This window comes from Coccidioides immitis (genome assembly GCF_000149335.2).
Source record: "Coccidioides immitis RS genomic scaffold supercont3.5, whole genome shotgun sequence".
NCBI classification, from domain to species: Eukaryota; Fungi; Ascomycota; class Eurotiomycetes; order Onygenales; family Onygenaceae; genus Coccidioides; species Coccidioides immitis.
The window spans coordinates 2,832,100-2,854,925 of NW_004504307.1; the positions used below are offsets into that span (position 1 = coordinate 2,832,100).

The following is a 22,826-nucleotide window of genomic DNA, read 5'->3' on the forward strand; positions in this document are numbered from 1 at the left end:
ATGTGACTCTATGTTAGGTAAGCAGGGCTTAAAGCGGCCAGCGTTCGAAGTATCAAAACGGATTACAAGAGAGAGGGAGGGAGAGGAGGGAAGAGAGAGAGGGAGGTGGGAAGAGAGAGAGAGAGACAGCTGATTCCATGGTCATTCATTCATACATCGTTACTGACAGAAGGGGTTAGGATACATGTAATAAGACAGATATCTAGGAACCAGAAACGAAGCCAGCAAAGATGCGTGAACACCCTGGCATCAAATGAAGACGAGGCGGGGGGGAAAAAAGAAAAGAAAAAGGAAAAAGAAAAGAAAAAGGAAAAAGGAAAGAAACCAAGAAGTAAGGAAGAAGAAGAAGAAATGAACGGAGAAAGAGACAATCCCCTAAAGCACCGTCGCACCCCTCCAACCAACTCCCAGTCCACACGGCGTAAGATTCCAAGGGAAAAAAAAAAAAAAAAAAAAAAAAAAAATGGAGGTAAAAGGAAAACGGGACAAGCACATTCAAAATATTTCCAGATCCTCAAACTCCACCACCAACCCATTCGCCGGCCCCCCATGCCCTCCACCCCCGTCTAGCCCGCTCACGTATCTTCCCCCGTTCCGCGCCGCCCACATCGTGCTCTCCATCGACAGATTCGCCGGCCGACTCGCATACACCCCGACATGCACGCTCTTGTCCTCCACCCCCCAGAAGAACCACGTCACCTCCCTCAACTTCCGCCACGAACTCCCTATCGCCCCCGGCGTACGCTCCGCCTGCGCACTTATCAGGCCCGGTATCTGGTACCACACCCACAGCGAGTGCCCGATGCGCTCGAGCTTGATGCGCAGCGATGTGATCGACGTGGGGACGTTGGGCGGCGCCAGCGGCGAGAGACACCAGTCGGCCCCGTCGGCCGTGGCGCTGACCGAGGAGGCGTTGACGGTGCCGGCGGAGAATTCGAGGCCGGCTTTGACCCATTTGTTTGGGCCGGTGGGGAGGCTGGGGTAGGGAGGCGGTGGGGCTTGGGAGGGTGGTTGTTGCTGCTGCTGCGTGGAGGATCCGGATGCTTGTCGTCGCTGCTGCTGTTGCTGCTGCTGCTGTTGTTGTGATGGCTGGGGCGACGGCGGCGGTGGTGGTCTTGGGACGGGACCGGCGAATATTACCAGTCCCCCCTGATCCCATTCCATCTCCCAGTCGGCCGTTACCGTGACCTCGGCGATCACAAAGGGCTGTCGTAAGGAGGTGAAGAGGATGGGAGCGGTCGTGGTCTCACGGTTAGGCGGTTTGCGCCAGAGGTCCGTGTTGGGGGCGGCGGAGAGTGTAAAATAGTCCATGCATTCTGGGAGAGTGAAGTCCGGCGGTAAATTCAATGCCGTGAAGCACGATCTGTCGGGAGGCATAGCTGAGTCCCCGTGAACAAACCACTCCTTGAACTGGATCCCGTCGCGTTTCTCGAAATAGCCAATTAAATTTCCAATTGAAAAAAATCAAAAAGGTAGAATCACCGGGTAAGAAAAGAAAGGATATTCCAAGAAATCGCCACAGCCCAACTATGACTCAAGCACGGAATTGGACACAGTTGCGAATTATACCTTGCTGGGAGGAAGTTCGAATAGGAGAAAGAGAATAAGGAAAAAAGGGAGAAAGCGAACACCGTCTACGGAGTACACAAAAGGGGTGAGTGAAGCATTGACCTCCCCCCAAAAAAAAAAAAGGTAAGAAATGTAAATAAAGGGAGAAGGGAGAAAGAAAAAAAAAAAAAGAAAAAAAAAGCTGAGAATTGAAGGAAATTGGAGAATCAATGACACTATTATGGCGAAAAGGGAGCGATATCTGGTGGCTGACAGCTGGGAGATAAAATCATCAGGGCCCGAACAAGGGGCCGCGTGACGCGCTTTGCCGCTCCAGAAGCTGTCTCGCTTGGCAAGGCTGGACTGGGGGGGGCAGACTGACTGACTGACGGACGCCGCAGCAGCAGCAGCAGGCGAGTTCAGGGATGGAATGGGGAACACGACGGACGAGCCCAAACGAAAAGATAAATTAAATTTTGGGGTTTGTTGTTTCTTTTCAGGCCATGGCCGGAATATCAATCGAAAGAAAGTACTCCGTACATAATGCTCGAAATAGGTAAAGGAGGGCAAAAAAATAGAAAATTAAAAATTAAAAATAAAAAATAAAAATAAATTGGGCGAGACGGGAAAAAAGGAAAAAAGAAAAACGGAGGGTATGCATGCATGTTCGATGCACAAAGACTCCGAGACAGCTACTGTTTAGCCACCTCGAAAGGAACCGAGCGGCGTGCGGTGGCTAACTCACAGCGAGGGGGCCATCCTGGGGGCCTTAATTGACATCCACTCGAAGATCATCCTAGATCATCCTCTAGTAGTCCATACATATACCTGATATGTACGGAGTGCTATATACATCGTACTCCGTACGGAGTAGAGGAAGCGCGTATTCTGTCAGAAGCGTCCCACCCAGCTAACAACCAGGGCTGAACCCAGGCGCATGGTTGGTGTCAGCGGATGGTTGCGGTAAGATACGAGCCGGCACGGCCCCAGAGGGACTCTTTTGCGTCGGAGGTACTACCGCACGCTCGTCGAGCCGAATGAGCTGTCGACATCATTCTGTCGTCCGTAAAAGGTCGGGTGTCAGAGGACCCGGGCCTGTGGGAATGGAAAAGACATCCGATGGAAGACAGCTCCTCTTCATCCCAGTTCAAATTCAAGCTTGCAGGTGCCCTTAGCTGCACGAAGGCAAAATAGAAAGTGGGGTATGTGTGTGTGTGTGTGTGTGTGTGTGTGTGAAGGAAGTAAAAATCGACATTGGTCGATGACGATGGCCAGGAGCTGACCGGAGCTTCGATGCTCTCTATTGGTGAAAAGCATCCTCGGACTGCGTGATCGGGTGGACTTGGACGTGCGATGCGAGATCTGGTGGAGTCGGGAAAAGCAGGGAAGTTGGCGTGCCTGGCGCAGCTGAGATAAGAGACAGCCCTTAAGTATACAGAGTCACCGCAGCTCTCCCTGATCTCGAGCGAGGATAGTCAGTTAGTTTCTGGGGTGATCTCCGTGGGACCTTGGCCATGACCAGGTATCTTGCCATGTGGATCGGATCCTCCTCGGAGAGGAGTGAAAGAGGGCATATTTGATCCCGATAATATTTCCCAACTGAGCGTCCGAACGTGCATTGGAAAACACTCTTTTCTGGTTTGCCACAACGGCTTTCCTCGCGCGAATCCTCGCCAGCTTCTGTAGAAAGTGTCCATGACATCGTTAATCGGTGGCGCACGCGGAATAACCCCCGCCGTGGGATCGAAGGGAGTAAGTAGTTTTAGATCTGCCTGCAGTCTCGAAAAATCGCCGCTCAGTGCTGACGAGGTTGATTTTACTTAGGTACCTCCTTGTGACAACGCAAGGAAATTATCTATCTTCGCAGGAAGTTTGTGCCGCTTGCTGGGCATATCCTCCATCCAGGTTTTCGATTACCGCCTCTCCGTCTATTTACACCCAAACAAACCCCTGTGGCGACCAGCTCTTTTCGCAAGCTTTGCCCGATCAACCTTCCGGTCTTCGGCCTCTCGACTTCGCTGCCGGGCAAGCATGCGTGTCCCAAGTCGCCTTTTTCGCATCGAAGTATAGAGACCATCGACCACCATCTCACCCTCCACCGAAAACAAAAAAAAATAAAAATAAAAAGCAAAAAAAAAAATAAGAATGCATCATACGTGCGGATTAAAATGTTTCCCAGATATATACAAGGGATTGTGACCGCCCTGTTGAAGTTCTCTGGAGTCTGTATGGTTGGACCTTACTGCCTTTCTTCGTGTACCGTGCCGCTCCTGCAGACAAACGAGACTTTCAGCTCTCATATCCCTTCTTTTCTAGACCGCTACGTGGGAGCAGACAAGCGGCTTGTAACCTTGTCCCAGGCGGTTCTAAGAATGCGCGTGCCGGCGTTCAACTTCCCAGGCTCTCCCCGCCACAATTCAGAATAGCATACACCAGGGGGCAGGCTATCAAAAGCAAGAACCCCTTTGTCGACGACACGGGATATTCATGCAGGAATCACAGGCATTTGGAATCTCCCCGGCGCAATGCCAACTCTAAGTCATGCATGTTTTATCAGGTCATTCCCGGGGTCTGTGTTGGAAAACAGGCCGGATGCATTCGCTCCAAGGTCTCCTTGGGTAGAGATGGTGTGTGTGATGAGAGGAAGACGTTGCGAAATCGTCTTCAGCGCGATTCGCCTTTTGACCGGCCACGGATCCCCATACGATGCACCAAACGGGATATGATTTGCTTTTCGTCTAACGAGAATTGAAACGGGTATTTGCACCTCTGAAATTTGTGCGCTTGGACCTAAATTTCCCAGATTAACAAAGTTATTTGAATTGCTGCAGCTTATGCAGGGAGCAGAATCTATCATTCTTCTGGGGGCCGCGTGCCAGAAATAAGAATTTTTGCATGGTACACCGCACAGGCTGTACCGGTAGAACAAAAGGCCAACGAATCAGTGTCTTCCGGAGGGAAATGGAGGAAAACTCATTGCAATTTGAAGTCAATCCGGAAATTACGACTTGTAATAGGTTCATGCGGTGCTGAAGCTCGTTTGAAAATCTTGATAGCACCCCTGCTCGCTTGCAGAAAATATTGTTAATGTAACCGAATAGATCAATTTTTGACATTGTAAAGAAGACAAGGGTTTCGAGCTCTTCCAGAATATCCAGAGCCGAAGAAACCCGCTGGGGCGTTCTCTATCATCATTTGCAGCTCGCAAATTTGCTAGTCGATCTAGATTCTGAGCTAAAACGCATGTCGGTTCCAGGCTCATCCTAGACAGTGTCCGCGGGCTTGCATACTTGGACGTTTCATAAGAAAATGCTGGGCTACGGTGGTGCCTGTGATGGAAGCGAGTCATGCGGGATACGTGGTTGTCCGTGCCCATGCAGCCTAGGAGCCACATACGGAGTAGTTGGACGAAAACGGAGAACTATGTGCATATCGGGCTCCGCTGGTTGCAAGTTTAAGACTGGACATATGACAGCTCCAAGTAGGAAAACACGCCCCGTGCGTTAACATCATCAGGCTTGAGATTAAGTAAGAGGTCGTGAACTCGTCCGACCTGCCATTTGTTTGCCAATGCCATCTGGGTGAATACCCTCAAACAGTCCGCAAACTCCCGCTGTGCATCCCCAGAACAAATGAATTCCAATCTGACACCGGCTAAGGACGCTGCACACCACTGCAGGATTGTTTTAATTTCCCTGTTGCCACCGAAAGCGCCACACCCCCATAACCCCGTGACGATCCTCGAATACGTGTGGCCTCCCTGTTGTGAACTGAATGCGTTGTACGCCTTCAGGAGCTCCCTGTCCGTATGACCCGGAAGCAAGTCTGGCACTCCCTCTGACGAATCGTACATGTCGAACTCCAGAGCATCCATGAACAGCATTACTCGCCGCTGCCACGTATGCGGATGCACACCGTGCAAGGAGTCCTTGTAGGATGTTTCCAGGAGCCGTGCTTCTCGGCCATAACCCTCCACGACAGTCATGGCTTCTGCACCCTGCACGACCAAGATCTGAGTGTCTTGGAGAGTTGGGGTGAGTAGGACGATCGGACAGGATTCTGGCGTTGAGCCGACGTGCATCTCTTCTTGTGTAGCGCTCTGACCAAAACCAACGTTCTTATTTGCGGAAACGATGCACGCCCCATCAGGGATGCCAAGTAAAGAGGGTTTTGTCGAGATGATAGGCTCGTAGGTCACCGTCATGGGCCGAAGCATACATCCCATTGGTAGGGTGTGCGGTAATGCACTCTTATGCACTCCTAGGGTTCGCAGTCTAAAGATGATTGGCCATTCTGCCGACAATAAGGATGGGGAGTCAGAGCCATGACTCGATCCTGCGAGGCGCCCAAAGTACGTAAAGACTGAGGATATATAAGCCGCTACAGCCTTCGGATGCCTGATATCAGTCGAATACCAGATTCGAAAGTCTGGAGAGCTATCAGTCGGCCACGGCTGAGATGGTAGAGAGCAGAGGAACTGGTGAACAACTAGGCAGGCGACCTGCCGCCTAGACAGGGTTACTTGGTCATGTTGCTCGGAGAGAATAGGAAGCGAGGACTCTGGGAAGAGTGAGGGCATCTCCAGTGCTATCTCAACTAGCACTGGCCAAACCCTATTGAAAAATTGCCCCTCAGCCGCCTCACCCATTCCCCTCAGGAATGTCTGGAGGAATCCATGATCAGTGGTGGCACAGCCACGAAGAGTGACATCTATCGTCTGCAGGAGATTGATCAAACCATGGCTATCAGTGATCTTCAACGAGAGAGCCTTTTTCAATATACTCCAAAATGGCACATCCCATTCATCTGCTTCGAGAAGGTCAAAGCGGTCCTGGCACACCAGGCTCGGTGAACAAGGCAAGGGATAGCGTGCCGGGATTTGGAATGACATATCTTCGAGATTCTATGGTGATCAACTGGAGGAGATATCTCAGCTAGGTCCTTTCTTGAGACGTATTGGCCACGTTTGCCGGTACGGCAACCTGGAGGAAACTTCGCTTCTCGATTCAATACGAGGTTAATTCTCCTGGTAGGCCATTCGCGGCGCGGCGCGTCCGCACAGGGGGCTCAATTTCGCTAGAGGAGCTTTGTTGCCTTCTCGCAAAGCTCCTGTAGCTTTCACCTGAAGTCAGACCAGGATTCAGCAACCGGAGAAATACGTGGTGCAGTTTGCCCCCTTAACGGCCCCCCTTTTTTTTGGCGAAAGGATGAGGTTGGGTTTGGCTCAGCTTCGGTGGCGAATGACCGCAGATCACAACCAATCAGCAGCAACATCAAACTCACATCGAAGGATCACAAGCGCATCAGGCGAACAACCATCTTCTTTAACTCGTTTAAGGCAATAAGTCTCAATATCGACTTTCTCTACTCCGTAGTTTAGTGATACTATCCTTCGACTCTCTTCAGCCCTCTTCACCCCCCCTTGAACAAGGAGTGGCACAGTATAGCGCTGCACTCGAAATCGTCGTATCGTAAATTGCCCAGACCACCACCATGGTCTGTTCAAGATGTCAAAAGAAGCTGCAGAAGACCGAACTAGCCACCCCAGCAGTGAAACGCAAGAATGATATGTTTTATGGGTCAACGCTGTCTACATTGGGTGGCGGCGGAGGTGGTGGCGATAGCAAGAGGCCTTCAGGCACATCCGGATATGCAGGAGTGACAAAGGTACGAAATTCCTTAGTGATGTTCTCCCTGCAATGTCTTAATTTGGACCGGTACGAAGGATATACATCTGATCGCAGATCTGCTAACCTCCACCTTTGCAGAATAAGCTCCTGAGTAGCAAAGCAAAAAATCCATATGCCGCATATTCTAGCTCATGCGATGCGTGCAAGACCAAGATTGAGTCCGGCAGGAAGTACTGCCAGCGATGCGCGTATTCAAAGAATGGTATGTTGTTGATTCCTTATGGGATTGTGTCCTTGATCCTAAGCTAAGTACTAACAAGTTATCATAATAGCATGTGCAATGTGTGGGAAAAGCCTAAGCACAACAAAAAGTACGCAGAAACAGCCAGTGATTCAGGGCCAGAAGTTCACAGCGAAGTAAAAAATTATTGTTTCATCGCTTGGCCTTTTATGTTTTTGTAGTTGTTCAAATGGCGTTATATCTATCTTGGATAAATGGCGTTAGGAGTCGAGACCTGCAATCGAATTCAACAGGGATGTGGTGACAATGAGGAAATATGGCCAAACCAAGTTATGACTGCTATGACCAGCCAGACTATGTTTAAAAACAAGAAATATACATGCTTGCAGAACCTTCACCTTTTACAAGAGTCTAATTGTACAAAGTATATAAAATCAAAAGGAGAAAAGAGATAGCACTTCCCAACGGATATATACCACTGTCTACTCGTGTCTCTTTTGTCCTACCACACGTATCTCACGATATGAACCATAGAGTCCCAATAACATTACAGATTCGCCTGCCTATCTCTCGGCAAGCATATTCTTGATAGCACTCCAATAGTGTGGATTCACGTGCTGTTGGATTTCTTCCTTTGCCAGCCACTTGAAGTCTGCGATTCCCTGGGTACTGGCTGACAGATCTGCTTGACCAGCCATAATGCGCCCCTTCATAAAGAAGGTCTTTTCACCGAGTATTTGGACACCGGTCTCAGGGTTCGTCTTCGCTTTGTTGCTCTTGGAGACATAGTGACCAATCGGGTGGTAGCCAATCATCCACATGTTCATATTTGGACCGGCGGACTGGAAAAGACCCCGTTCGGCAGCCTATAGGTTAAAAATCCATTAGCAAGATTCGAAAGAATTTATACCTCCACCTCTGTAAGCCCTTACCGTTCGCAAATTCTCCTTTCCTTCTAGCACGACACTTGGAAATTTCCAATATCCCTCTTTAGCCTGAACCAGCAGATAAAGAGTTCTCTGTAACAGACGATCCAAGCTCTTATAATCACCCTTCTGGTCCGCTTCTGTAAGTCTTGATAGCGGTCTTGGGATTTCTTCTTTCTTTGAACCGCTATCGCCGGCCTCAGTAGCCGCAAATCCCTCCGCATCCGCTATTAGTGCTTCGACCTGGTGCTCTGGCTCGGATTCAATGGCCCCAACGAGCAATTCGTCGTTCCACGCATCTTTAGAGTAGGCATTGTAGTTGCCGATATCTTTCGCCGCGGTTTGACGTTCCTTGTACTTGCGTTTCCATTCGACATCGGCCGGCGTTCCACGCTTAAAATAGAAATACTTGGTAAAGGGAAGCGCAAGGCGCTCGTTTAAACGGCGTTGATAGAAGTAGAATGACTTTTCAAAGGGAGTGAGGTCGCGGGTGATTTGAGGAGCACGCGAGAGAACGACGCCTGCTCTGACGGTGTACGCCGGTTGTGAACTGGACTGAGTTGTGACTGTCGAGGGAGTGGAGGTCGTCGATGAGGGGAGTTCTGGAGAGCTTGAGGAAGGGTCTGCGGCAGAGGTGGTTGTTGCAGCTGCGGCGGAGCTATATCCGCGGCGACTCAAGGTCTCTTGACAGCTTTTACAAATCGCTGTGTCAAAAGTCGGTTTAGACGCTGGAGACCATCTGGTTAGCTTGCAATTGAACCAAAAATCCAAGCATGAACTGGAAGATTACCTAGCAGCGTTACTACGCGCCTGACGCTGTTTGTTCCTGCAGACATCCTCCTCGCGTGATGGTGCAAATTCCTTTTTCCCCGTGCACACTCCCTGTTTTCGCTGCCATCACTGAAGATTCAAAAAGTTCTCGCTGCTGATGGACGAAATTCTTGTCTTGGCGCGCTAGTCCTAATTAATCTAGCTTAAGATTGGCTCCCTCTCCATGCACGTGACGTAAAGGCTTGGCGGGTTCGTGACTTTTTATTCAAGGAAAAAAAAATAAAACTTCTCTTTCTCTTCATATTCATCATGGCACCGAATCCTTATCATCAATTGCTTCTTCTACATCACAGCCAATTGATCATTTATAGTGCCTAGAGAAGGTTTTTCATTGCAGTCAATTTTCGCTAGCGGTACCTTCGATTTTACCAAGGTGTACTGTTAGATAGTCACTGCGTACATTCCTATTTCAACAGCCTCACATCTCATTATGGACGGTTTGGTCCCTACCTGAGATTGAAGAGGCATGAAAACGCCTCAGTGATACCATAGTACCTTCTCTCATTGGGGGGTGTTTCTGCTAAAGCCATGGAAGGGAGTGGCGGGCTGCAATGGGGCATTTTAAATCTGGGGCTCTCTGCCCAGTAGAGCTTCTGTTCGAGACGCAGAAGTTGGGTTGCTCACCCTACTATCTGCACTTGACGCTACTCTGGTAGCTCGATACTGAGTATCTGGAGCGGTATCTTGACAATACCCATTTTGACAACTTGCCCCATGTGACTACCACAGGTATAGTGGTGAGTGGAGACTAAAAGGGTCTTCTGGGAAGATTGAAGTCATTTTTACTGGACTTGAATCTATATGAAAACTACTAGCCCAGCAAGTAAATTTATTTATCATGAAGCCTCAACTCGCAAAACCTCTCTGCAATCCCAAACATCCGAAGTTTATTTCCGTAGACCTTCCAAAACTCATTGTCTAGTCGGGGTATCAATTTGCCATGCTTAATTTTGGAATCGATTGTTAAATCACCTCCCGAAGTGAGGAACAAATCCTCTTCAACAGAATCGTCGTCCGAGCGCAAATATTCCGATATATCATCCGGCTGATCAGCGAGGATGTCGAATCTCGTTGCGTGAGCAATAACTGGTTGTTGTCTTGTAACAGTGACCGGCGTCTGGGAACATTCTCGTTCGCGTATTACCAGCGTTTCTTCAACGGGGCGTGAGGATGGTATATCCAGACCCCTTGCCAAAATGTCACCAGTGTCTAAAGATACTCCACCGCCTTCTCCGTCGCAACTGGCTTGTTCTGAGGCCCCCTCTGTGACAACCGCCTTCGCGTTAAGCTGGGAGACAAGTCTTAGGAAAACACGAGCCGTCATCAAACTATCATAGCCAGCTTCGTGGACAGGTTTCTCGTCGACATATTTGGTGTGCTGGGCGTCAGTAGCTTGGGATAGAAGTTAGCAATCCTCCTTCATAGGGAAAAATTCATTACTCACTGAAAGTAGGAAGCTCCCTGAAACGCAACGATTCATCAAGCTCCTCTAGCGCCGAAGATGGAAGGGCTGATCCGCAGTCATGGGTTGCCAGGTATTTCGTGTCCACAATCATGGGAAACAATTCATGGACATTACCGAGGAACTCCTCTACTTTATCTGGAAGACCCCCAATGAAGCATTTGTAGAAATTTACCAAATCAGTAAAGATATTATGCCCAACTAGAACCAGTCGCTTTGACTTCAGTTTCGCCTGTAGATAGTCGATATGACCGAAGGCTTTTTGCTTACGACCGTGAGGGTCGCGACTGGAATCCGCAAAAGCGTCGGAGGAGAGTCTGGATAGGTCGCCGCCGGTGATAGCCTCCACTATCCACCGAAAGCCCGTTTGGTTGTAGATACGCTCGCGAACTTGCCTCATCCGCCCCTCCTGTACATTGAGCTCACGTTTCTTGTCGTACTTGACGATTTGGACGAACATAGCCCTGCCAATTGAGACTAGATCGGGATAGTCTGAACGAACAAGTTGATGAATCAGGCGTTTCTGGTAGTTATTGATTCCAGGCTGATTCGCAGACCTCTTTTCGGCGCTGGGAATATTAACGTATTCTTCTTTCCTCTTCACTATTATTAGCCCCAGCTGGGCACAAGGGTGGATAAAGTGAACCTCACATTAGGTTTGCTAACCCAGTCATTGATCAAGCGGCGAGCCTCTTCTAAAAATGCCATAGACTCTGTATCTAGACTGTCGAAGTTTATATTATCCATGGCGGCTAGACGAGTTTGTCTGTCACGAACCCTCGCTTTTGCCATTCCTTCTTCCTCTCTCGATATATACGGGACGCCATCTATAAAGGGCGCATCCATGCGAAATCCGCTACGCAGGAGCAGATCGATCGCTTGATGTCTGTCTTAGTATTGCATTATAACCGCGAGGTTCACACTCTAAAAGCCAGCAAAAGATAGGACAAACCACTGCTTTGACACGTCCATGTCCTCTCCAAGTCCAACTTTGGATCGATTATTGGATTCAAATTGAAATTATACGGACGAAGTGTATAAGTTCCTATTTTTATTCAGCAAAATTAGCAGGTGACAGGCCAGGAGAAAGTTGCCCGGACCCCTATCCACATCCTCTCTAATAAAGGTTAACCCGACTTGGAGAATTTGGTACTTCTCCGCAGCTTCCTTGACCTCTTCGTATCTTGACTGAAGAGTTCTGCCACCACCCGAGGAACCATCCGTAGAGGGTTTTCGATCTTGCTTGCTAAAGATACCAGAAAATTCCAGGTCCAGAGCCACACAACAGGACTCAGCTATGTCGTTTAGAATCCTGGGAAGGGCCTGGCTGAATGAAGACTTGGTCACTTCCATTTTTGACTGCCCTGAGAACAAAAGGTTAAATAAAAGAGAAACTGTGATAAGCTCTCATTCTCTATCCAGGCTATAGGTAAAGAGACATAGTAGATGTGGGCACATAGAGGGGCAACGGAGTACAAAGACAAGGAACAAAGAGGATAAAGTAAAGGCCAAGTTCGCCGGTTAGCAAGTTCTTATTCACAGGATTCTACTTCTTGTAGTTACCGTCGCGTCCAGATAGCTCATTGTCATCCATTGTCTGCTTGCAGTCACGTGTCATCACGAGCGAATTTACTATATGTACTACCAGCGATTGGCGCTAGAATGTCATAGCCTGTGACCATAGCTCTGTAACTTTGAGACAACATTTGCCGAACCTTCAGGGATATTGTCAGCGCGCTAAGGTCGAGATCTTCCAGAGTCGGCCGAGGGATGTATTCCATAAACAGATCACCTATCAGCCACGAGGGTTCAGATTGGTTTTGAAAGTAGCGAGCGGTTGTTATGTGTTCCAAGGGACCTTTACCCCGTCCAGGGGGAATGCTTCTAGGGAACTTGTGGGGAGTTAATGGGACGAGGGAGTACTTTAACTCTATTGATGACATGAACCGTTGGCTCAATAAGCGCCTCTAGCTCATCGAGAAGACGATAGGTCTGCGTCCACACCCACTTGTGCTCTGTCGCCTCGACCTCAGCCGCCGGAAGTTAAAGCTCATAGGAGGCAATTCGATATGCTTACTTGACTGGGGCTATCCGGGAATTTTTGTTTGGCTGAGCCTGCAAAGAGCGTGGACCAAGTCAAGGAGGATGACATGTTTGTATGTTCTAAGCACCATTTACTGGGCTAGTCAACTTGTTACTCGGTACTATAAAGTAAGTAAACCACATAGCAAAGTGTGGAGCTTGTTCCTTTTCCATCACAGCAGTTTAATTGTACAAAAATTGGTGCAGCGAAGACGAAAGACATAATATGGGAGGCGGAGAGGTTATCATTGAGTTGGATGATTAGAGGACTGCAAGGATTCCAGCCATGGTTTCCAAAGATGGCTTCATGCAATGACTATGCCGAGTGGTCTGAAGGCTCTTGTTTCTCGTGGCCTTCTAGGCAAAAAGCCATTGCCAGACCAGATAATACATGTTATCTTTCATATTCCCCCTTTCGCTCACCGGCACAAGCGTGCTGAAATCTTTTGAAGACTCGCTTGCTTGCGCCAGCAATCTTCTTTACTAAAGGTACGCAAATTAGGCCAGTCATTGACTATCAAAAGGCCGAAGGCTTTAACGTCATTCTGGCGAAGGACGATCATTTTCATACGGCCCGGCAAAAATATATGCTGTTCGTTCATTTACTTTGATAGAGTATCATCCAGCTGATCCTCAGTCTTTCAAAGTCACTTTGTATTGCCGGTATTGTATTTGCAGCAATAGGAAGCTGGCTAATAATAATGTTCTTGTGTTGGAATTCTGCATGCATAGATGTCAAGTTATAGCTGTGGAAAACATGTGACAATAATCAATGATAAAGATTAGACTTGTGGGCGGTACGTGTATTAACTGTTTCAAGATGTTTGAAGGACTAGAACCTCTTCGGTGCAATTTTAGAGTCGAAGGACCATTGATGCAGGGCGTAGGCTGTGAGATCCCGAACATACCATGTAGAAGACAAGGTTGTCCCAATACTCTCAATGAATCTTCGTGAGGAGAGGCTGCATAGTTCATCAACATTGCAATGGTAATCTTAGATTTCTCATAACGGCCTAAGTGTCCTCACCAAGTGGCCAAGGTAGCACCTTTGATGAAATCCATAACAATATATTTTGCCGATGACATGGGGCAACTGTAAAGTGCATAAAGTTGGCCTGCCCTACCGAAGTTGACAACAAAATGGTCATCAACTTTAACCTGTTTGTACCCACTGTGGCAGTTTAGAAGAGGAGCTTCCTGGATCTCAACTGCTGTCTCAAGGGAACAGGGTATATCAGGAACAAAACGCGGAGGCTTGACAGGTGGTAAAATAGCCCAGTCCTGTGATCTCTTGCAATATTGGCTTCCGATCGCGAAGTAAAGAATTGACAAGGATATGAAGAACAGTGCTAGCTTCTAGGCAAAAGCTTAAGCTTTCCAACCCAAAGCAGAGAGGGGCTTTCCTGATCACTGTGATGGACGATAGGAAGCATTGGATGCCAGGGGCGCCCAGGACCCTATGTTAATTTGGCAGCAGGCATCAAGACGACGGGCTTGCAGAAGTATCATCACGATTCGGAGCTTTCCTAAAAGTTGCTCTCGCAAAGTCTCTGGAATTTGGAACGGATGTGTGCTTTTGAATAAGGATATTGCTTCTCTTTCTCTAGGGGGTTATACTTTTCACTAGAGGAAGCCAAAAGCGCAATATCAAATTGCTAGAGCGTATTCCGTAGAGGGCACCCTTTTGGACCAATATCCAAATCATGAAGCCTGATACTTTGGTCCTCTTGAGGTCCAGCGGCCTTTCCAAGCCCTGCCTACTGCATCAAGACGGCCGGGTTGCATAATGAGGCCCTAACACGTGATATAGTATTTGTGGGGTATCTGACTCAGCTAGTTTGCCACTAGCGCCATGGCCGGTCTAGCTCCGTCCCGTGACGTGCGACTTTTGAGCCGAGGATAACAGGCGGTCGGCGGCTTCGTTGCTGGAGCTCGCATTTCCAAAGGCCGTCCTCAACTACTGTTGACATCTGCCCAAACTCCAGCATACGAAATTTCTCGTGAGATTCCAATCCTTACAGCCGTCAAGAAAATATACCTAAGCACGATGTCGGACGATGGAACACCCTCTCCGGCGCAATCCCAATTGCTCTCCACATCGGCACCATCCCAGTCGCGATCTTTCAACAAACAGCTCCAGCAAACCTACAAGCAAGCTTCGCAGCTTTTCCTTACCCGTAGATTGCAAGAATCGCTGTCCGTAATCGAGCCATTGGTGACTCCTTCCCCCTCAAACGAGTCACACCAGCAGCAGACAAATGGCAACGGGGTCGCTGTTGCACCAGTTGCTTCGGCGTCAAGCAACTTGAAAATCAAAGTGTGGAACCTCTACATCACCCTTCTAAGTTCCATTGTGAATTTGGGCCCTGAAGAAGGAAAGAGACAAATTGGCCAGAAGGAATGGAAAACATTGGCTTCCAAAGTTCGCGATGGCGAGATCTGGGATACAGTTGTTCAGGTTGGGTATAATGGCAGAGAAGGCTCTGTGGATGCAGATGTTGTCTATAACTTGTGCGTATCGAGTATAGCCCTTTCAAGCTTTATTGAAGGTGTTTTTGATGTATTAACCGGACAAACCCCTTAGAGCCACCCTCTTACTCACCCATTCTCCGACCCAAACTCTCAATCAAGTGCGTCTCGAAAACTACTTAGCTTCATACGGTGTTCCGGACTTGGATATTGCGGCTCATATTCAGAATCACTCCCCCACGAGACGGAAGCAAAGAATAGCATCCTCCAGGGGTGCAGATACTCCAAAGGACTTGACGATCCGCGTAAGATTACTAGAGTTATTCACTCTTCATGTTCTTCCCCGGAACGGTGAATGGGAATATGCCAGAGAATTCATAAATCTAAGTGAAGTTCTCGATGATGAGAGAAAAGAGACATTTCTCCAAACGCTAGATGGCTTACAAGAAGCCAAGGAACGTGATGCAGAGCGGGCTGCAGAGCTCCAAAAGGAAAAGGAAGAAGAATTGGAGCGGTTACGCAAGCAGCAAGAAGAAGAGGAGGAAGCAAGAAAGATATTGGAAGAGCAGCAACAGCGAGCAGCTGAAGCCGCCGCCGCTGCAAAGTCTGCCCCTGAGAGCTCAACAAACGGCCATAGGAGAGTAAGCAGCGAAGTCGATTACGGCATCGAGCGGTCCAATCCAAATGGCAGTCTTAAAACTACCCGCGGCACGAAATCATCCATCAAATCATCTTCGCGCTCGCCGGAGCCGTCGAAACAAGTCAAGAAATCCAACAAGCCGAAACCGGGTGCCCTAAGACAAGTCCGGCACTTGGGCAATTTACTCATTGCATTCGTAAAGCGTATGGCCAAATCAATGTCATCTAGCCCGATGTTCTTTCTTCGAGCGATTCTGCTAATTATGGGGGTGATAATGGCTTTGGGGCGCCCTGATATACGTGAACGGATCCGCCGCCTGACTGGCGTGGGGTGGCAGAAAGTTCGGGGGACTGTAGGCATGGGCGTTAAGGTTAGTTATATATAAAGGATGGGTCGTGATTCTGCGTATGAACTTGTTTGGTTTATCTTACAATCAATATCTATCTCCGAGTTGTATATTATGTATGTAGATAGGGCTTCACTTCCTGTGTTGAGGCGCTTGCTGGCAAGTACCTGGTAATGTCAAAACTAGAGATTGAGTCATATTATCTTATAGACTCGGGTTTGGGTAGTCTATGGTCCCTAAAGACTTAGCCATATGCCTGAAAGTCTCTACTGAGGGAGTGAGCCGTATATACGTGCGCCGGGCTGAATGTCGATGGGACCGTTCATAGTACCTAAAGATGGTGGGCATTCTCGCGATTATGTAAAAGTAAGACTGGATGAGGTCTCCGAGGCCTGCGAAGAATAACTATCGCCTCTAAAGTACGGAGGATTTTTCAGATGAGCTTGGACGTTGGCTTCCAGGAGGCCTTGTAAAACCCTCATAAGTCTAATATCCAAAGTACTCCATTCTTATGCCGAAATGCAAGATTTTTGACACAGGGTTCAAAGTAAACCCATGGACAGAGGGGCTTTTACAGGGCTAGAGAGCTCCAGTGAACAGCATTGAAACCCTAAAACCGCCCATTATTCAGTTGTAGGTTGCTGAAGGGGCGGCGCGTCTTCGCGACTTTCATTATCACCGGTTAACCCTTTAAGTCGGCAAAGGATTCGTCACAACATAACCACAGTCAAGTTCGACATTCCTGCTCGAAGCTTCCTCCTTTTTACGCAGTTTTCTCAGCCATGCTCGAAATAAATGAACCATAAAGTGGGCAGAAAATATTTGCTCTGTCGTATATAAAATTACTGGGACGGACATCCTCGCGTTCAGAGAGACGTCATTCGATTTGTACATCGCGTAGAGCATGGGGATACCAAGGCCAGTTGTCTTCGCTGGGCCGCAGAAACAAACCGCGATAGTTTCGACGGGAGGTAGCCGACGGAATATACGACTGATAAAACGGTTTGACATCAAGAAAGTTGGAGGCCGACAGAGAAAATAACATATCGCAGTCAGAAATAAGTATAGACCGATGTTAAAGAACACAACCAATATAATGGTTTCTTTGGTCATTGACTCGAGCGCTTGTGTTGCGAAGCAGGTAGAGAAACCCGTCCTTGAAGCCTTGATGTTAGGGAGAGATTCCACGTAGACAATCGTGTAACTCACCATGTCAGAAGAATCAAGCAGCACCCAGAGATTTTGGAAAAGTGAAACGTCTCTACTACATGCTTCGCTTGTTGGGGCCATGTCCAGCGAATCACCTGCCCCAGGACCAAGGGAATCAACACGCTTAGACCCAATGACTGGAAAACTTGACGATACAGCGAGTCGAGGTCTGAATCAGCATGCCTCCAGAGATCAAAGCTGGGCGATTTAGGGAGCAAAGTCACGGTCCAACCAGGTGTGACAAATGGTCCCAGCATGTTTGCCACTAAGACTTCCATCAGTGCCACGGCATCGTCACCTCCAGCCTCCCTCGTCATCGCCACGTTAGAGGAAATAGTGGTTGGTAAGCAAGCCACGAGAATATATCCAGCCAAAACTGCCTCATCGATTCGACGGCCGTGGTCACTTGTGTAGATTAGTTGAACAAATGCAACCATGATGGCCGGAACAACTAAAAAGGATATTCCCTGGACGAGGATGTGCACTCGGTAGTTGAGCAGTTGTAAGATAAGCTTTTCTTTCGCAATGCTCAAGCCGCTAATCAAGAAGATTATCGCAACGGCACCGTATAAAATGGAGTATTCCGCATGTATAATTCCTCCATGTTTAGCAACGTTTGGGAAAAAGTAGGCCAGCAGGCAAGAAATTCCAATACCTATCAGGAGATATTGTCGAAGGATGAAAGCGCCTATGACACTCGAGGGCGGTGCCTGCTTCTCCGAATTGGCTTGATAATTGGTAGCCTGACTTTCCATATTAAATGCTATAGTCTCTAACAGCTCTTGTTGGAAGCTGAGCTCCTATATTTCATCAAACTCAAAAAATTCGCTAGGAATCCGTTTATCATTTAACCAATTCCAGAAGGCATAAAGGAAGGATATTTTCTGCTCCAGCTCGACTCGAGGAATAGAAAGCACCGTTCTCATACAACCAACATTGACATCAATGTCATCATCCGCTGCAGCAAAATAGGATTTTACCGCGACAAGACTGATGAGTTCTGTTGTGCTTTCACAATTTCATACTCCGCACTCCGTGGTCCAGTTGCCGGCCTAGTTCACTGACTAGCGGGTGGGGACACCTCTCAAGACTGGCAGAAGTCCTTGTCGGCCTTGCACGAAGGCTTTCGGAAAGCGGCGACACCGCAATCATCCACGGGGAAACATGCAACAATGGCTTCAACCATCATTTCTCACCTTGAAATGTGAGAAGGCAACGCCAAAATTCAAGTCCTATAGCGCTCATTCGGACCAAGCCCGTTCGGGCCTGGGATGCGGAATCGTGCCGAGACATAGCCATCATTTCTTGAGCACAAGCTCGGTATTCCCAGTCGAATAGCCGAAGCCGAAGCTCTTCGAGTGAAAACTGACACAATGAAAGGAGAAGTCCCACGATAGATGTCCTTTCACGTTCACGCATTGACTTTTGTCAAACGATAGGACGTTGGACGAAATTCCGCAACACCGAATGATCGGATCAGATAAGATAATGGGCCGAACAGGCGGGCGGCTCCGCCGGCGGGCCGGAAATTAGAATATCCGCCAGCTCTTTCGGAATTTAGATTGTCCGACCTCACGAAGCCGGCCCGGCATCCATGCGCATAGTCAGAGCACCAACCTTCCAATCAGAAACTGACCGCTGTTACATTCCTGGGATTGTCATAATTGTGATACTAAGTGCATCTGGTTGCACCGAGTAAGATTCGGAAACCATAGGAAATGAGCCATTCTGTCTGGAATCTCGAGTTCAAAGAGCGATTCTAAGCGGTATGGTTTGTACAGACATGATCCGCGACTCGCAAGACAGTATAGGGAAGATCAAATGCAAGCATATTTTGGTCAAAGCTATTGCGTGTCCGTACTGAGGAGAGACTATATAAAACATCGATGGCTGTTGGCGACCATGTATAAGTTCTCCAGTTTCATAGCATCACCACGGGCCGGCATTGGTTATTCTTATCAAGGGTTGGATGGATGCACTAGGAGCTATTGCAGGTTTTCGTGGAGAAAGGATTGCTTGATCAAAGGAGTATTCTCTATACCTTAGGTGCCGTAAGACAGACATCAAGGGACACTTTGCGCGAAAAACGGCAGCCCTGTCAAGGCACATCGACAACGTAACAGTATTACCTAGTTAGTCTGCCCCTGGAGAAGCTGCAAGGGTGTCTCCAAACAATTTCAAATAACCCAATCCGACTTCGCAAAAATGATGGAAAAGAGCGTGCATTTTCAAAAAAGGGCTTTGCTCCTCGTACTCTGTCCTCTGTACACCGTTGCTGACAGGGGCAAGCAGGGGTATCTGCGGCAGACCGTTTTGAGGCGCGGTTTAAATCGGAGAAACATGCTCCTCAAATAAAAAAGGGACATTGAACTAATCCAAGGATGACAGCTGGATTGCAGAAATCGAGCGTCTCCCCTCGCATTTCTTTTGCAATCCTTTCACACCGTCCGAGGCCGTCGGTGGCTTTCGAGGAATCGCGTCACCCGGCGTTCTAGCAAGATGACGTAAATTTCAGCGGGTAAAATCACCCTCTTGGCGTTTTGCTGACATAATCCACCGGGCCCGCAGGGTTCGGACTTGCGCTCACATCCTCGGCATATCCATAAAGTACCTCTTCATATAAATAAAGGGAGAAAGAACAAGAAGGGTGGAACAAGTAAGCTTAGTTATAGGCCTCTCGGCCCCGAAAACTCCCGGACTTGGCCGGCAACCCCGCAAGCAACATGATTGTCGCCCGCCTTAGCCCGATCCATCTGCCTTGAATATTGGCGGGAGTGGCTTTTTTCAGGCACAGAGGAACTGGTGGGAGGACTGCCAGCATGTGAAAAAAACATGTACGGAGCAACCATGAGTGTATGTATATAAAAATCAAGCTGCGAAAGCTTGATCATATGATTGTATCTCACATGCTCTTGACCCAACTACTGGCTTGGAACCATTGGGAGCACGGGGTCTTTATATACTTTTGGCATCAGGGTTCAACTGGCATGTGGCAGAGTGCTGGCTTTCCGGCCTTGCGAAAACGAACATGAGCCTCGGACTTGTCTCCGTTGTTTTTCAGAACCATGGATGATACGTAAGATTAGTCGATAGCTACCTTCTGCTTGTCCTACCAATAGCCATGAACTGAACCGGTTCCTGCCTCCTAGTAAAATCATCATTGCTCTACTCCGTACCCTTTGAACAAATTACGTGGATTTCCTGCTGCTGTTTCATTTTGACTTTGTGCGCTTTTTCAAACTGCAACATCCCACTTTTCCGCTTTGCCTACCCTAGCCGGAAACGATGTGGGGAAGATTTCTTCCGCTCATCCAGATCTGATAAAAAGCTCTGGCGTCTGCGCCTGGGTCACTGACGAAATCTTTGGAGCTCGCTATTGCTAGATCCCGCCACTGAGAGCCAAGGATTCACATTTTCCCAGCCTTTTCCTAATTCCGCACTCGGGGCGCTTTCCCAAAGTTTCTCTGGTACTTTTTTTTTTGAACTGGAGCCGGCGCGTTTCGGGTAGCCGTTGCAGTAATTTATTCAAAAAGATCGCTTTCCCACCACCCTCGGCACAGACGCACTCCTTGTCTTGACTCATTTTGCGAGTCATATTGACCGATCGGTGCTGTATTGGTTTTTGCTTAAGCTGTCTTTCTTTTTATTCCTCTCCACTCATAAAAGGTCATCGGCGGCGCTTGGGCTTGCTCTTTTAATTCGACTTTAAAGACGTTGAAAGATAGATACCAAGGAAAATGGCTTCAAAAGATAGGAACGCGAAACCTGCCTCCGCTGCAGTGAACTTGGTTGGTAAGGAGAAATGTGTTGTCTGGAAACGTTTGCAGTAAATATTAACGTCCCGGTAGCTGGTGGTGGAGCGGGAATGATGGAGGCCTTAGTGTGTCATCCTTTAGGTATGCGCCCTTCTGTTTTGGCTTGCAATTCTACCGGTGAATCGACTGACATTCCTTAGATACCGTGAAAGTTCGAATGCAGCTTTCGAAAAAATCCCGCGCACCGGGAGTGAGTATTCGCGGCGTGAAATCCGTTCTCGACGATCTGGAAACTAACGTGGTATCTGCAGGTTAAACCCCGTGGGTTCATCGCAACCGGGCAAGAAATTGTGCGAAGGGAAACCGTTCTCGGTTTGTACAAGGGCCTCGGCGCTGTGTTGAGTGGAATTATCCCCAAGATGGCTATCCGATTCACTTCCTATGGGTGGTACAAGCAAATGCTTGCAGATAAGGAGACAGGAAAATTGAGCAGCTCTCGCAACATGCTTGGTATGTTGGATCACCTAGAGAATTCTTTTTTGGTGGCCGACCAGATTCTTACCTTGACTTTTGAATCTATCTAGCCGGTCTTGCTGCGGGTGTCACTGAAGCCGTAGCTGTCGTCACGCCTATGGAAGTCATCAAGATTCGTCTCCAAGCCCAAAGCCACAGTTTGGCTGATCCCTTGGATACTCCCAAGTATCGCAGTGCTCCGCATGCTCTGTTGGTGGTTTTGAGGGAAGAAGGTTTCGGCGCGCTCTATCGTGGTGTGTCACTCACTGCTCTCCGACAGGGTACCAACCAGGCGGCCAATTTCACCGCGTACACGGAGATGAAGAAGCTGTTGCAAGAATGGCAACCCCAGTATACGGAACTTCCATCTTACCAGACCATGGTTATCGGTCTTATTTCTGGTGCAATGGGTCCGTTCTCCAACGCGCCCATTGACACGATCAAGACCCGGTTGCAGCGCACGCCAAGTCAGCCCGGACAGTCGGCCATGTCACGCATCGTGTCGATCTCCAGTGATATGTTCAAACAAGAAGGTGCTAGAGCCTTTTATAAGGGTATCACACCACGAGTTATGAGAGTTGCACCCGGCCAGGCCGTCACATTCACGGTGTATGAGTTCCTGAGGGAAAAGATGGAAAAATCCACCCTTCCCATTGTCGGTGGAAAATATGAGGAATAAACGAAATCGAACAGAACAATCGCTCTCGTTGAAGATGGCGCGGACTGCGGCATCAGAGGCTCACCTGCAGGTCCAGCGGAGCGCTTTGGGATCCTCCAATCCGGCCGTCTTATCCCACTCTTGACAAAACAAAGATTCGGGAAATAGACATATCCATATCAATTTTTTCCGGTCATGTATATATACCGACTTTTCCCTTTTTTTCTTCTTTTTTTCTAGTGTTTCTTGATTTCCCTTTTACTCTTTCTTTTGGACATTTTCAAGGTGTTCGAGCGGCTTGCATCTCGCATTTCTTGCAAATCTTGGACGACACACTTGTGACATACACCTGATAGACTTGGTTGCTTCTTGGGTACAAAAAGCGTGTGATGTGTATGTATGTACATACATTGACTTAGCGACACGGTAGATGAACCGCTTTCAATGGCCTTTCTTGAAAATTCCGATAGATGAAATCGATGAGTAAATGTAGATGATGTTAGAAGGGCGAACGTA

The 22,826-nt window shown here is 48.3% G+C and overlaps 11 protein-coding genes across 11 annotated transcripts; 5 read left to right on the forward strand and 6 right to left on the reverse strand.

Moving 5' to 3' along the window:
- Positions 1 to 495: 495 nt before the first annotated feature.
- CIMG_09417 (uncharacterized protein) lies at positions 496 to 1,414 on the reverse strand (the record flags this gene model as incomplete). The annotated part of the gene is made up of 1 exon (XM_001239795.2): positions 496 to 1,414. Exon 1 carries the CDS (start codon positions 1,375 to 1,377, stop codon positions 496 to 498), a length of 882 nt encoding a protein of 293 aa, XP_001239796.1. The 5' UTR covers positions 1,378 to 1,414.
- Positions 1,415 to 3,209: 1,795 nt separating this feature from the next.
- CIMG_09419 (uncharacterized protein) lies at positions 3,210 to 4,661 on the forward strand. The gene is made up of 2 exons (XM_001239797.2): positions 3,210 to 3,300; positions 3,373 to 4,661. Exons 1-2 carry the CDS (start codon positions 3,244 to 3,246, stop codon positions 3,616 to 3,618), a joined length of 303 nt encoding a protein of 100 aa, XP_001239798.2. The 5' UTR covers positions 3,210 to 3,243; the 3' UTR covers positions 3,619 to 4,661.
- On the reverse strand, positions 4,088 to 4,664 carry CIMG_09420 (uncharacterized protein; the record flags this gene model as incomplete). Its single annotated transcript, XM_001239798.1, has 2 exons — positions 4,088 to 4,338; positions 4,451 to 4,664. The coding sequence occupies 2 exons, from the start codon at positions 4,662 to 4,664 to the stop codon at positions 4,088 to 4,090; spliced, it is 465 nt and encodes a 154-aa protein (XP_001239799.1).
- Positions 4,665 to 5,002: 338 nt separating this feature from the next.
- Positions 5,003 to 6,764, reverse strand: CIMG_09421 (poly(ADP-ribose) glycohydrolase; the record flags this gene model as incomplete). The annotated part of the gene is made up of 1 exon (XM_001239799.2): positions 5,003 to 6,764. Exon 1 carries the CDS (start codon positions 6,437 to 6,439, stop codon positions 5,003 to 5,005), a length of 1,437 nt encoding a protein of 478 aa, XP_001239800.2. The 5' UTR covers positions 6,440 to 6,764.
- Positions 6,765 to 7,041: 277 nt separating this feature from the next.
- Positions 7,042 to 7,599, forward strand: CIMG_09423 (cript family protein; the record flags this gene model as incomplete). Its single annotated transcript, XM_001239801.1, has 3 exons — positions 7,042 to 7,215; positions 7,317 to 7,440; positions 7,511 to 7,599. 3 exons carry the CDS (start codon positions 7,042 to 7,044, stop codon positions 7,597 to 7,599), a joined length of 387 nt encoding a protein of 128 aa, XP_001239802.1.
- Positions 7,600 to 7,812: 213 nt separating this feature from the next.
- On the reverse strand, positions 7,813 to 9,231 carry CIMG_09424 (mitochondrial 54S ribosomal protein YmL17/YmL30). The gene is made up of 3 exons (XM_001239802.2): positions 9,136 to 9,231; positions 8,352 to 9,073; positions 7,813 to 8,285 (listed from the first exon to the last, which is right to left on the reverse strand). Exons 1-3 carry the CDS (start codon positions 9,179 to 9,181, stop codon positions 7,983 to 7,985), a joined length of 1,071 nt encoding a protein of 356 aa, XP_001239803.1. The 5' UTR covers positions 9,182 to 9,231; the 3' UTR covers positions 7,813 to 7,982.
- A 606-nt stretch (positions 9,232 to 9,837) lies between these two features.
- CIMG_09425 (CAF1 family ribonuclease) lies at positions 9,838 to 11,991 on the reverse strand (the record flags this gene model as incomplete). Its single annotated transcript, XM_001239803.2, has 5 exons — positions 9,838 to 10,568; positions 10,621 to 11,236; positions 11,290 to 11,528; positions 11,591 to 11,683; positions 11,739 to 11,991. 5 exons carry the CDS (start codon positions 11,989 to 11,991, stop codon positions 10,006 to 10,008), a joined length of 1,764 nt encoding a protein of 587 aa, XP_001239804.2. The 3' UTR covers positions 9,838 to 10,005.
- Positions 11,992 to 14,709: 2,718 nt separating this feature from the next.
- Positions 14,710 to 16,214, forward strand: CIMG_09427 (peroxin 26; the record flags this gene model as incomplete). Its single annotated transcript, XM_001239805.2, has 2 exons — positions 14,710 to 15,231; positions 15,305 to 16,214. The coding sequence occupies exons 1-2, from the start codon at positions 14,768 to 14,770 to the stop codon at positions 16,212 to 16,214; spliced, it is 1,374 nt and encodes a 457-aa protein (XP_001239806.2). The 5' UTR covers positions 14,710 to 14,767.
- A 651-nt stretch (positions 16,215 to 16,865) lies between these two features.
- CIMG_09428 (solute carrier family 10 (sodium/bile acid cotransporter), member 7) lies at positions 16,866 to 18,139 on the reverse strand (the record flags this gene model as incomplete). Its single annotated transcript, XM_001239806.2, has 2 exons — positions 16,866 to 17,331; positions 17,385 to 18,139. 2 exons carry the CDS (start codon positions 18,137 to 18,139, stop codon positions 16,866 to 16,868), a joined length of 1,221 nt encoding a protein of 406 aa, XP_001239807.2.
- A 1,147-nt stretch (positions 18,140 to 19,286) lies between these two features.
- CIMG_13609 (uncharacterized protein) lies at positions 19,287 to 19,701 on the forward strand (the record flags this gene model as incomplete). Its single annotated transcript, XM_004444845.1, has 3 exons — positions 19,287 to 19,348; positions 19,431 to 19,516; positions 19,667 to 19,701. 3 exons carry the CDS (start codon positions 19,287 to 19,289, stop codon positions 19,699 to 19,701), a joined length of 183 nt encoding a protein of 60 aa, XP_004444902.1.
- Positions 19,702 to 20,970: 1,269 nt separating this feature from the next.
- On the forward strand, positions 20,971 to 22,771 carry CIMG_09429 (succinate:fumarate antiporter). The gene is made up of 5 exons (XM_001239807.2): positions 20,971 to 21,176; positions 21,233 to 21,280; positions 21,340 to 21,389; positions 21,451 to 21,649; positions 21,724 to 22,771. The coding sequence occupies exons 1-5, from the start codon at positions 21,122 to 21,124 to the stop codon at positions 22,329 to 22,331; spliced, it is 960 nt and encodes a 319-aa protein (XP_001239808.1). The 5' UTR covers positions 20,971 to 21,121; the 3' UTR covers positions 22,332 to 22,771.
- Positions 22,772 to 22,826: the final 55 nt, after the last annotated feature.

What these genes read in the sequence shown, in the direction of transcription:
- CIMG_09419 (XM_001239797.2), top strand. Translation starts at nt 3,244, where the DNA reads ATGACATCGTTAATCGGTGGCGCACGCGGAATAACCCCCGCCGTGGGA. An exon ending in CCGCCGTGGGATCGAAGGGA is followed by an intron (nt 3,301 to 3,372) that starts GTAAGTAGTTTT and finishes GATTTTACTTAG; the next exon opens with GTACCTCCTTGTGACAACGC.
- CIMG_09424 (XM_001239802.2), bottom strand. Translation starts at nt 9,181, where the DNA reads ATGTCTGCAGGAACAAACAGCGTCAGGCGCGTAGTAACGCTGCTAG. An exon ending in GCGCGTAGTAACGCTGCTAG is followed by an intron (nt 9,074 to 9,135) that starts GTAATCTTCCAG and finishes GATGGTCTCCAG; the next exon opens with CGTCTAAACCGACTTTTGAC. An exon ending in GAAAGGAGAATTTGCGAACG is followed by an intron (nt 8,286 to 8,351) that starts GTAAGGGCTTAC and finishes TTTAACCTATAG; the next exon opens with GCTGCCGAACGGGGTCTTTT.
- CIMG_09429 (XM_001239807.2), top strand. Translation starts at nt 21,122, where the DNA reads ATGGCTTCAAAAGATAGGAACGCGAAACCTGCCTCCGCTGCAGTGAAC. An exon ending in CGCTGCAGTGAACTTGGTTG is followed by an intron (nt 21,177 to 21,232) that starts GTAAGGAGAAAT and finishes ACGTCCCGGTAG; the next exon opens with CTGGTGGTGGAGCGGGAATG. An exon ending in CTTAGTGTGTCATCCTTTAG is followed by an intron (nt 21,281 to 21,339) that starts GTATGCGCCCTT and finishes GACATTCCTTAG; the next exon opens with ATACCGTGAAAGTTCGAATG.